Genomic DNA, 12,478 nt, shown 5'->3' on the forward strand with positions numbered 1-12,478 from the left:
AAGCATAATGTCATCAAATTCTGATTGTATCGTGCGCATAGCAACCGACTCTAGATGTGCTAACTTACGAGCGGGCTGAGCCAGGGAGCATGTGAAATCAGCAAAGGTCCATTGGCAGTCAACTGCTGCAACGGCATCTCTGCTGTGCATCAATGCAGTGTGGCAAAGAATTTGAAGACGACAAAGCTGTGTGAACATGTCAGTGGGTCGAGCCTGGGGACATGAAGCGAAGAGCAGAAGCGAAGCAGCTGTCGGATACCAGAGTGGCTTCTCCACAGTGCGCAGATGTGATGGGACGAAGCATCCGAAAGCGATGCTGAAAATACCGGCTACTTTCACACTTTCCGTCACCGTACTGGATGCTTTGTGAAGTTTAAAAGCCTACAACGACCAGAAAAGGTCTTCAGATCTGGCGCCAGCGGGCACCGACAGGGCTTAGAGGATGTTAAAGTGTCGGTAATTCTCCTTAGCACTTATATTTTTACAAAATCTTTTAGGTTTTGGACAGTACATTTTCTCTGTTAATGTGCCTTTTCTCTACACTTTTTAGAATATATCAGCGAAGATCTACTGTATTTTTTTTTTTTTTTTGATACCTCAAAGGACCCTGGTATGGGGCATTACATGAGGGATGGGCATGACAGTTAAACAATAATGGTCTTGATGGCGTTCTTAAAATGGATGGCGTTGATGTGATGTACGGCGTCCTGTGGTAGATCGTTCCAGTCCCGGGATGACGTGACAAAAAAAAAAAAATATTGCGAATGAGCAGTGGTTCTTGCGGTGGGATCAATTTCACTGATCTTGTTTCAGTGATTGGCAGACAGTTCATGCCTACCTGGCATGAATTGGTCAATTCATGGTCTTACTCTGTTGATGTTTGTTTTTGCACTCTTGTTTTTTATTCCATCCTGCTGAAGTATTTTTTTTTTCTTTAATGTTGTAATGACTGCATTGAATGTTTGCATTGCATTTATATTACTTTTTTTTCGGTATTGTGTAATGATACTCCTTTCCTGCCTCACACTTGTTTCTGTTGTATTTTGGATTCTGTTTACAAGACTGCTACATGAAGAATTTGTTTGGCAGGTTATCTTCAAGTACCGAGTGCTTGCTGCAGTTTACTTTTTGTCATATTATCTGTTTCTTTCTCCACCAGGCCTTGTGCGCCACAACCTGCCCATGTACCTGGCATTTGAGAAAGCGGACGGCTTCTCGGTGCTGTTGAGGGCGCTGCAGTCGGACTCGTCAAAACTCAAGACCAAGGCCTGCTTCCTGCTCTCCTCACTGTGCTCCCAGCAGGAGAAAAGCAGAGGCAAGTGTTTGGGAGGCAGCTTTTGAACATGCAGTGTTCGTGTGGCTTTCATATCCAGCACTTTCCTGCAAATGCTGTGTAAAATTTGTGAAAATTCAACCTTACGCATGGGGCTGGATGCAGGGTGCAGAGCTAAAACGTTGGTGAAAATTTAGCTTGATTTTTGAAGGCTATTCGTCAACTGAGCTGACTTAGTGCCAGCTCATGTTCAACTTGAGCAACTTAGCAAAAAAGTCGCGGTGTAATCCGTGCTACGTGTTTACCCCACTGCAGGAATGCATGCATGCTGACCGTGTTTTGTTGCCATAGGAAAATGCGCTGTTGGTCCTTTTCCGTGATTAAAGATCTCGCTGAATCCGCCGCAGTGGCTCAGTGGTTATGGCGCTCGGCTACTGACCCGAAAGACGCGGGTTTGATCCCAGCCACGGCAGTGGAATTTCTATGGAGGCGAAATTCTAGGGGCCCGTGTACTGTGCAATGTCAGTGCACGTTAAAGAACCCCAGGAGGTCGAAATTTCCAGAGCCCTTCACTATGGCGTCCCTCATAGCCTGAGTTGCTTTGGGACGTTTAATCCCTGTAAAACCATAAAAGATCTCACCTGTCACTTCCAAAAGCAATCGCGTTCTCGGCGATCGGCAGCAGTACTTGTGGATGGCTGTGTTATATCATAGTAGCACAGTTAACTAGTGAGATTTTCAGATGCAAGTCAAAATGTTAGTTTCATCTCCAGCACCGGGCTATGGAGACTTTCACACCACCAGTGTGTGTGGGCCGATTCATCCTAATATGGCAGGTGTGCACCCACCTCATTGGCATGTGGGGCTGCTGGTGCCTTCACAGTGATTCTTGTGTAGATGGCTGCATAATGCGCTGGAAGCTCCTTTGACTGTGGCTGCCTAGTGTTTCAACAATCCCTTTTGGAATGCTGTGCGTATATACCTTTGCAATGTCCTTATTGTAGATTATAATATAAAACCCTGCATAGTTGACACAGCTCAAATCGACGATATCGTGAACTAACACTTTCATGAAACAAGAAACTAGAATTTTTTAGTCTTGTTTAAGCAGCACCTGGCGCACTTATACAGGTCCTACAGGATGGTTTAGATGGACACAGGACGGACATAAAGAGGCAAAAGTGCAGCCATTAAATGCGTTCTGCATTAAAAACATTTAACACTGTTTTATGTCAGCCCTTTAACCCTAGCTTGCTTTTAAGAGAAAATGCAGTTGTAGATCCTTCATGTGTCATTAGGTCCCTTGAAGAAGGAATTATTCAAAATAAATTATAACTTTGAAGTGTTCTACCTCTTTAGCACAACAAATAGATCTTTCTAAACATGTGCTTGGCCCATGACAGCTTTGGCCGCTTACGTGCCAATGTGACATAGCATAATATATGCCCAAGGCAAAATAGTAGATTTGTACCATTTGCTTAGTCAGGCAAGCAAAGCTTTAGAGGCTCCTGTTGCAGGTAGATTGACAAATCAGCTAGCAGCTGTGTTATTGAAGAGCTTGGCGAGGTAAACAGCTGCATTGGTCAGTGGTAGTTTGCTGCACTGTGCACAGGTTGCCATGAATTTCTGTCTAGACATATTGTTAGAGCCAGTCACAGGCATTTGAATGCTACAGAATGAGTGTCTAATGTGACGCCCTGCTCGGTGAGCATGTTTTCATTGGCGTGAAGATGTCGTAGGAGGAGCTGTCTGGCATTTTGGGTTTGATACTTGCTGATGGGGGTAACACTAAGGGACAGCAAGAGAGTAGATTTGGTTAGGGAGCAAACTCAATTTAATAGTATCCTAGCTGAGATAAAGAAGAGGAAATCAGCATGAACAGGTCATGCAATGTGGTCAACAGATGTGACTGTTAACGTCTTGGAGTAACAGAGTATATTCCGAGACAAAACGGACATAGCTGGGGCTAACAGAGAGAGAAGACATGAAAGAGGGACATTTGCCCTTCAATCGACATAGTTTGGCCGATGATTTATTTATTTATTTATTTATTTAGAACATACTGCAGGCCTACAGTAGGCCCAAGCAGGAGGGGGGAATACATAATATATGAAAAAAAGAACAGGTTTAGCAAAATTGAAAAATGTTAAATACAAGTTGTAACACAAAATACAGCAATAAATACAAGGCTCAGATGCAAAATACAAAAAGTAAACGTAGAAATAAATGGCTCTCAAATTAAATGCAGTGAAGAAAACATAGAGTCAAAAGAATCAGCTCTGGTTAAGAGATCTGGCGGACACCTGTTCCACTCCTCAATGGTGCGTGGAAAAAATGAGTATTTAAAGGCGTTAATCCTAGCACTGTAAGGGGTTAATGATTGTGTATGATGATTTCGTGTTTGGCGCGTAGTGTTAGGTTTGAGGAAGGGGTCTGCATTCATAGACAGTTTATGGTTTTTTAGTAAGAAAAGTAGTTTCAGTGGTGGTGTCTTCTCATTTGTAGCAAAACAGGCAAGCAGAAGAGGCGAGTAAGTGTGCCGTTTTCCCTTACAGACACGCTAATCAGGATGGGCTTTGTGGAGCAGCTGGCTGTGTTGCTTCGTCACGAGCAGGGCACTCACCGCGAACACCTCTTGTCCACCCTGGACACCTTGGTGAGCGAGTGCCCCACTGCATGCGAAGAGTGCCGCCGCCCCGAGCTCCACTTGGAGGACACATTGCGCACCAGCCTGGCTGCCACTCGCGGCCACGATGAGTTTCGCGAAGAGCACGACCACTGTGCCCACATCCTCGCCACGTGCTTTGCGGACAGTGCCGACAACAACAATCCCGAGATGGACAGGTAAAGGAACCCATCGGGCAATGTGGACTCTGTCAGAGTTCGTGATCATCGTTCGTGATTTGGGGGGAGGTGCAAGCAAATTGCTTCTGATAGCAGCTGTTTCATTTGAAGACAAACGTATATAAAGGCAATATTGTAAGCTGTGCACATTCTTTGCATGCCCCGGAGTCCAGTCCCAGTGCCTCCGGGGCAGACACCAGAACTCAGCTTGTGTGAATCAAAAGCTTTTCCTTTCACAGTATGCTTAGTGTGTCAATTAGGCATCAGAGATATGCCTTAGCTCAAGTGATTTTGCTGGTAGGAGGAGAGTTTTGAGCACACGTAGTTCAAACACAAAGGTAACCTTGTGAAAGATAAAAGTACTTACCTGTCCATTTTTTAATTTGGACATTTCCATTGTGGAATAAGCTTCGAAGCAGCTGGCAAGCATGCTTGCTTGTCTGTCATTAATAATTTCCTTTATTTTCTGTGGTGAAAAAGTTTTAATTCCAAGAATTCAGGAACGGAAGCTACAATATCCCGAAGGAAACATAACGCTTGTGAAACAAATCTCGGTTTATTTTTTATATATGCTTCATATATACTTCAAATGTACCTTCATTAAAATCAGAGGTGGCTGTTTCAGCATCAGGTAGTGCCGGATTATTCTCCTCACTTGAAGAATGCCACTTGTTCGACGCAGTTCCCTTGCAGCGACCGATCATCTCTTATGATGCCCAGGTGAACAATCCCGCACCAGCTGCATTGACTGTGCGTGCAGGCCAGACACAGCCCCACAAAACTCGAAAGCATATGCGTAGGTGAAACGAGAACACAGACCGGGAAGGATGAATTGTTTTTGTTAGTCTCATTTTGCGTGCTCGTTTCACCTGCGTATATGCTTTCTAGTGATGGAACACCAACTAGCCCAGAAAGCAAGTCTGTTAAGAACTAGTACAAAAGTCTGGTGTCCACCTGCCACTCATTTTCGTTCCCAAGTGGCCCTATGCCAAAGCATCAGGAAAGTGCCAGAATGTTTATGGGGCGTTATTCGAAACGAAAGAAGTTTTTGCCACTGCTATTACTGTTGCTTTTAAAATGCAAATTCTCCACGGAAGGGCGTGGAGACTTTGCCTGGGCCCCCGCGCTTGACTTGAACTGGTGGGGAAGCAAACAGAGCATCGGCAGAATTTCATGTGTTACCAAATTCTGCCTTTCGAGAGAGTTCAGATCATTAAACTGATTAGCAATCTCATCATGCTGCTGTTCTTACTGATGTCCGTAACAGTAATAGCTTCAAGAAAAAAGCTGCTAAAGCAAAACTCAGAATTCGCTGAATTCGCAGAATCGTGTGGAACTAGGGGACCTAGTGACAAAGATAGTGGGCACTTGGAAAAGGACAGCCCAGCTTACACTAGCATCCTTAATATTTAGTACAGGCTTCATGGCTGTGTTTGAAACGGTCTACTGACATGCAGATGAGTTTAAAAATATTGACATTTTCTGGAGATCTCACCATGTGGTGGCAATAACAAGGAAAGTACTTGCAGTAAAGAAAGTTGGGTCTGAGCGGACAAATAGTTAACCTTAACCCTTTCAATTAATGAAAGCTGCTTTTTTTTGTTAAAGCTTGCTTGACCCTTTTTTAAAATGTTCTCAAAAAAGAATTCACACAACCGACACCACCGTTGTACTTATACAACTGACGCTGCTATCGGCTGTGCTGCTGCTGGTAAAAGTGGTTGCTCTTACCTGTGATATATCACCAGTTTTATTTTTATTGATAGTTTTATTTTTAATCAACTTAGTGCTCTCATTTGTAGTTTTTACAAAATCTATGCATCTTGGTTAGTGTCATGCTCGTTTTTGCCACTGATTATATTGCATAGGCAGCTGTGTCCGCAGAGTTGCATAGAGTTACCATACTGACTATATATCATGTCCCCGACGTAAGGCTCTGCAGACACCATCTGCCATTGAGGAACAGAGACTGCCATATGGAAAGCTGGGCACTCACTTGTTCTATGTTTCTCAGTGCCACAGCTGAGTATTCGTTTATTTGGGCATGGAGCTGTCAATTTACGCAACAAAAATATACTCTATAAAAGTCAATAAACTATCCCTTTAAAGCATCTGGCTCTCACATAAGAAATGCACTGTCCACATTAGACATTAAAATTGGGGAAAATTTAAAATGACAAATTTTACCACGCTTAACGAACACACCTACCTAACTAGCCCGGTTTGTTTTTACAAAAGAAGCGCATTTATTATGCGAGTAAATATGGTACATGCTTTAGTTAGTACTTGGCTATTAAACAAGTGCATTGTTATGCCAAACATGAGAGCAGAAGCCCATCGCAGGAATTATTTATGTTGTTGTGAACAAAAAAAAATTGCACACAAGTGTTTCTGAAAGATTGGAGAGGTCGCTGTGTTGATCACAGTGTACACGCAGCAAGACGGTTGTGAATATGTGTTGGCCCACATTACCTTCGTGTACACCACCTTAGTAGCAATGATAGTAACCTGAAGATGTGGCAGCATGTCCAGAGCAGTACTTAAGCAGATGTGAAGGAGTGTGTGGCTTGATTGCAAACTAAGTGCAAGTGTAATAGAACATATGCAGTGAATGTATGGCTGAGCCCAGCCAAAAACTTCCAACACGCACAACCGTGCCTTTTGCTTGCCCTTTTTTTATATTCCACAAAACCAAAATTCTTCACTGCACTTTGCTGTGCTGAGCAACAGATTTGCTCAGTCCCCATTTGAAGTTCCTTGGTGCTTGACCTAGGCTCTTCATCCTAGCATCACCAAAATAACCATGAAAACATATTAGGTAGTGTTCTGAAGGTCTACTCCAGGAAGAGCTAAGTTCACCATTTCCCTTTACCTAGTACTGTCAAAGCCTACCTAAAATGCAAGTTCTCTGTAGTGTTGCTAAACGGGTGACATGCAGAATGGAAACACGATGCATTAGATGGATGTGCCCAGTGGCGTAGCGAGAAATTTTTTTTCGGTAGGGCTCGAGACAAATCTTGGGGGCTGTGGGAGAGTGGGTGGCATCACAAAAAAAAAAAAAGCCAGCAATTGCACTTTTTGGTAATGAGAATTTTGAGCACAGCTGCTGTGGTACTTGAACCAAGGGGATTGGATACAGAACACGCAGTGCCAAACGGACGCGACTCTGGGTTTTGGCTTGGGCAGCGCCTGTAGCGATTTGCTGCTGCTGAGTATCGTCTTGGGCGAATGGACTGCGGTGCCCGCTACTCTGGCGACCTCTCTTAGTGGGCGGAGCCCATCTTCAGGCTGCCTCCATACTCTCCTCTTCCGCTTTCTTCCTCACACTCTTCACTTTTGCCAAGCTTTCATCTTCCGCTGCGCTTGTTCGCTCTGCCGGATAGGCCGAGGCCAACGGCATCGGACGCCACTCAACCCATGAATGGGCACTTAAGAGCTGCACCTTAGAAAAGAGCAAGAAGGCTCTGTGGCTGCTGGTAGGGTACGCAGGAACTCATTCTTCAGGCATCCCATTTGTACCTTTCAAAGACCTGGCTTACATTGTCTCCGATGGCATCCGTTTGGCCCGCTGGCACAGCTTTAAAAGTACTATTCCTACCAGCTACTATGCATACAACTGTGAGACTTTAAACATAGCCAGTTTGAGGAGAACAGCGATGAGTCACTCTTCATGTTATTGTTAAGAATATGCTGTTCTCCCTAGGTCAGAAAAACCAGAGCGGCGTTGTCTCACTCCTGACAAATAAATAGTTCAAAACAGCTGTACTATAAAGGGCAAAAGCAGAAACGTCGCACTGTTTACAAACAATGGGTTGGGGGGCGGCATTGTGAGTGGCCTGAAATTTTGGTTTAGTTGGCCAGCGCCCTTTCCTGCCGGGCACCTCTACAGAGTGGAATTGCATGGAGCTCTACAAAGATGAGCATTTTCCTCCCGAAATTGCATGTTAGCATTACAGTATTGCCACCTGAGCATGTGAGCATAGTGATCCTGATTACATTTGTTCAGCACAACTATGAACATACACAAACAAGGAGTACTTACCTCTCCAATAAAAAAATTGGCTGAGGCTTAGCTAAGGTTAAGCCTAGTCAGATGCGAAGCATATTGATGGCTAGGCTTGGTAATACATGGCTTTCCTTGGTTGGCTTTCCTTGGTTGATGTTCACCCCGCTCTTCATCGGTCTCTGTGGCACGCTGAAGCTTTCGCTTCTCGTTCAAATCAGCCCTGCTTCTAGGCGGCATCCCAACACCTGGCCGCCTCGTAAGTGCCCGGAGAGCGAGGCAAGCTCAGCTTTATACCGCTGCTGTAGCGTCACGTGGTCAGCTGCAGCGCCTCTGATGTGGAGCCTCCACCGCCGCGGCCGACCGCGCGAGCCGGCAGCCCATCTCTCCTCTGCTGTAACGTCATGTTGTCACGTGGTCACGCTAAAGGTCAATGGTAGCTCCACCGCCGCGCTCGACGGGCTGTAGTGTAGCTTTAGTAATATGCTTCGCATAAAAGATGCGCCTCAACACTATAGTAAGCATGGCGAAAGCGCTGTACCCACCATTAAGCGCATGCTGCAGACCATGTCAGCTCTTTCTGGCTGCCACTTTGCTTTTCAGTCTTCACAAACATACTTTTTGCACATTTTATGCATACAGTCGGTGCATTCTACTGTGTAACAACTCGCAGCATCAAGAAAAGTACAGCTAGCTTTTGCTGACGGGAACCAATCCGCAGCACCATGCAGCAAGCAGCCAAATTTTTCACCAGCAGGCTATGCCGGTTGCAAGTGCGCCAATACGCCATCCGTCGCCTTGACCAGAAGCAAACATGGAGGTTTTGAAACTGGTGTGGTGTCTTCTGCAACAGTAAATCTTAACCATGGCAGTCGATTGCTGCATTCAGTCGCAGGTTTACATATTTGACAGAGCCTCCACTGACATCTTGATTGTTTCACATGTAGTCTGTATACGCCAGAGTTCTAAGGAAAGCCTCAGTGTTCTTTGTTGTGTGTTCAGCTCTGCATTTTTGCTCATAATTTTTGTGTAGCCAAAGTCTCCAGGAAGCTTTTCATATCGCCGATATAGACAAGCGTCAGGCCGTGATGTCACGGAGATGCGGCGGCGCTGTAGTCAGCAGTGACTTTCGTTGTGTAGGCAAAAGGCGGTACCATGTGCCTTGGGTATGCCACGCTTGCGCGTTTATCGCATTTAGATATGGGCCAAAGTGATGCGCAGCGGCCGTGGAGAGAGAAAATCTGACGGATTGGCTGCGCGGCTAGTAATGCATTTCTGCATCGAAATATGATAGTTTGCATCTCTTAATCCGCATGTTTACTCTTCAGTTGCATGGCGAACAATGCAAGAATCAACGTCTGCAGCTTGTTCGCATTCTGTCGGGCTCTCATTATAAGAAGCCTGGACGCGACATTCCATGTGGGTGTGACCATAAATTGAACGCAGGGGACCGTTTTCAGGTGGCAATCACCCGGACTACGTCCCGGGCATCTCTGTGCTAAAAAAAACTAAAACAAAAAACAGCTGCTGCCAGTCGCCTTCAACATTCATCGGGCCACTAAGCGCAACATTTGAAGCAGCCCTGTAGTCCGGTAGTAGGAATATATGACGCGTAGTTTTTTCTCTATTTTCACTTCCACGAGCTTCAACGTGTACGTTTTTTCACCACCTATCCTAGAAAACGATTAAACGTCGCTAAGATGTCGGCAAAATCATGCAGTTATTTCCCATATTACCTGAATTTTACAATTGCTGGTCAATCAGAACCTGGCGAAAGCAGCAAATAGCGGACCAAAAACCAGTTATCAAGCAGAATAAGGCCTACAAGCAGAATGACTTGACATATTTAGCTCTGGAGAACAAACGTAACTTCGTTGTAGCTCGAGGTAAACTTCTATTCATTCGCCTGTACACCTCTCTTTAAGCCAAGCGAATAAAAATAAAAAGGCATTTTTTTAGACGTTACAGTGAAGATCGCATTCACATGACTCATTCAAAGTAACTGCATGGCTTCAGTGTCCAGTAGTGTTCGACGTTCTCCGCACAGAAGTGGGTGGACGAGAGCAGGCACATCACAAAGGTTTGTCATGGGAAAAAGCTGCCTCGCGTCGTGCATCCCGTCGTCTTTCTTCTTGCACTTAGCGATCGGGTATGCTGTATCGCCCCAAATGTTGAGACTGCAGACCTGTATACCTCGTGCTTTCTCTGTTTCATTTAATAAGTCAGCCTTGTCTACCGCCGTAGCGGCGCCGTTGCTGCCAAATATAGGAGCGCAGAAGGAAGCCTATGCAGCGCTTCACCAGATAATTTCATCTGGCGAACAGGTTGAAAAACTGCTGAACCGCTCTCCGGTCACCAACAGAAATGTTTCTAACCACAAGCGACGTGCATGCTTTGAAATATGCGTGTACGCGAGTTGGTTTCGAAGGCAGCATCGCTTGGGCATGCTACGTTTTTGCCTACATCCCGCGTCGCTGCCGACCGCAGCGCCACCTTTGTTTACAAACATGACGCTTGTCTATAGGGGCACTCAGTGTCAGACATGTTGCAGCAGAGTTTGCTTGTATAACACCAGATAGTGCTGAGGTGCTCACTGCAAAGAGTCAGGCGTAACCTTTTCATGTTTACAGATTGGCTTCTTTCAGACTCAGTGCAATTCAGCTGAAGCTTTCTGAGTGCAGTCTGTTAAAATGAGGGGTTGAATTGCAGATTGATCATTGAAAACACATCAATAAGCCCAGCAGCAATAACCTGTGGAGGGTAGCTGTTGCTGCTTGACGGTGATACGCGTTCCACTTAGCGTTCTGCACAGCAATGTTTTAGGAACATTGTACAGATGTGCAACAAATGTGTTTTTATTGCCTTGAAGTTGAAATGAAGAGCACGCCAGCATGTCACTTGAGAAGGGAACCAGCACTGGACGACAGCAGCGGCGACCTGGTCTGTAAAGAGAACATTTTTCTGCTTGGCTTGCGCTCGACGGTACCTCTGATCCATTTGTAAACCTGGGAGGCTGCTCACAATGAACAGTTGACAGATATGGTTGCAGAAAAGTCCGATAGCATCTGCTAGGTAGTTATATAAGGTTGCTGCTTATACAGTTGTACCTTGTAGCAAATACAGTTGAATCCAACTATATCGAACATGCAGATTATTCCCTTGAAAATCCTGCGTGAAAGTAGAGAAAAGCCGCGCTGTGGGTCGAACTGCTAGTTCACCTGTGGTGAAATACAGTGCATCGTGTCCCTGCTAGTGGCGCTTCTCCTAATGGCGCTGTTCTATCACCTTCTGCTTGTGAGGACAGGTCAGCTGCAGGGCCTTGGACACCTACTGGCAGCACTGTGAAACCGCATGACGACGTGAAGTGCGACGGGCTTAAAAGTGGCCTTCAGTCTCCTGTACTCAGTTCCCACGCTACATTAGTCTCATGTGGTGAAGCCAGCCTAGCGGCGGTTCTCGCGTGACGTGTCTCTACCGGAGGTGTTGCTGTACGTAAATTTTAATGAGGGATAACTTTATAGTTTACTGGTGACACAATTAGACATCTTGTGATAGGTATTGGCTTCGATGCGAAGCATGTTAGGCCTAACCCCTAGCTGCCAACGCGCTAACGGGCGGCACGTCACTACAAGAAACAAGTCACTAAAGTGGGTGCAGTGTATTCTTGCTGTATTACAGATAAGCTGATCTAAGCCATTTTTATATATCAAACTCTTTCACAATCCCCTGCAAGCTGGATATATCAGTGTTCAACTGTAGGTTGGTGTAGCTGAAATTCATATAAAATTTCATCACAAATGCACATAAGAGCAGTGTAGTTTAGTCAGTGAAGGGACGGCAACTGAGGAGTGACCTTTTCCAATGTTTGAGTGCTCACAGCCATTTAGGAGGGTGCAAAAAACAGTGCCCAATGCCAGTTATGTTGGCTTCTCCGCATTACAGCAGTGTCCTGCAGAGAATTGTACATTTGAATGGGGATTAATATAGTTTTTGCCACTTCAATGTCAGCCGACATGACTTTGACAGCAGCACTACAGGATAGTTCCAGTCTTCCACATCACTAAATCTGTCATGGTGCTGTTGCATGCGAGAGATCCAGCCGTGAAGCATGGCACAAATGCTTGCCACACCACCAGCCATTTGTGTAGTGTGGCGAAGCATGCCTGCATCAGAGCGGGCATGTATTTGGCGCTGAGGAGTTTGGTATATCCATTTTATGGCTAATCGCATTCGGTATTTGAAGTAAGAAGTGCATGTTAAAATATTTTGGAAGATTTCAGTGTAGCCAGTAATTAATTATGCTCATGGTCAGCATATAAAGGTTCAACTATATTTTGTAAGACTGTTGGCTTCTTTCG

General features: G+C 45.2%; 1 protein-coding gene across 2 annotated transcripts in view; it reads left to right on the forward strand.

Annotated features, from left to right (window-relative positions):
• Window positions 1-12,478, forward strand: part of LOC149371325 (hsp70-binding protein 1-like) — a 40,267-nt gene that overhangs the window by 5,925 nt on the left and 21,864 nt on the right. The window contains exons 4-6 of one of the 2 annotated variants that reach the window (XM_089565303.1): window positions 1,160-1,315; window positions 3,829-4,117; window positions 10,990-11,008. In XM_089565303.1, coding sequence (XP_089421429.1) covers window positions 1,160-1,315; window positions 3,829-4,117; window positions 10,990-10,993 — 449 coding nt within the window. In that variant the 3' untranslated portion in view covers window positions 10,994-11,008. Of the gene's footprint in view, window positions 1-1,159; window positions 1,316-3,828; window positions 4,118-10,989; window positions 11,009-12,478 lie in introns of those variants that run through there. The other variant, XM_089565302.1, reaches the window with a different exon arrangement.

Source organism: Amblyomma mixtum, chromosome 1, assembly GCF_055824585.1.
Source record: "Amblyomma mixtum isolate Tamu chromosome 1, ASM5582458v1, whole genome shotgun sequence".
In the NCBI taxonomy this organism is placed as follows: domain Eukaryota; kingdom Metazoa; phylum Arthropoda; class Arachnida; order Ixodida; family Ixodidae; genus Amblyomma; species Amblyomma mixtum.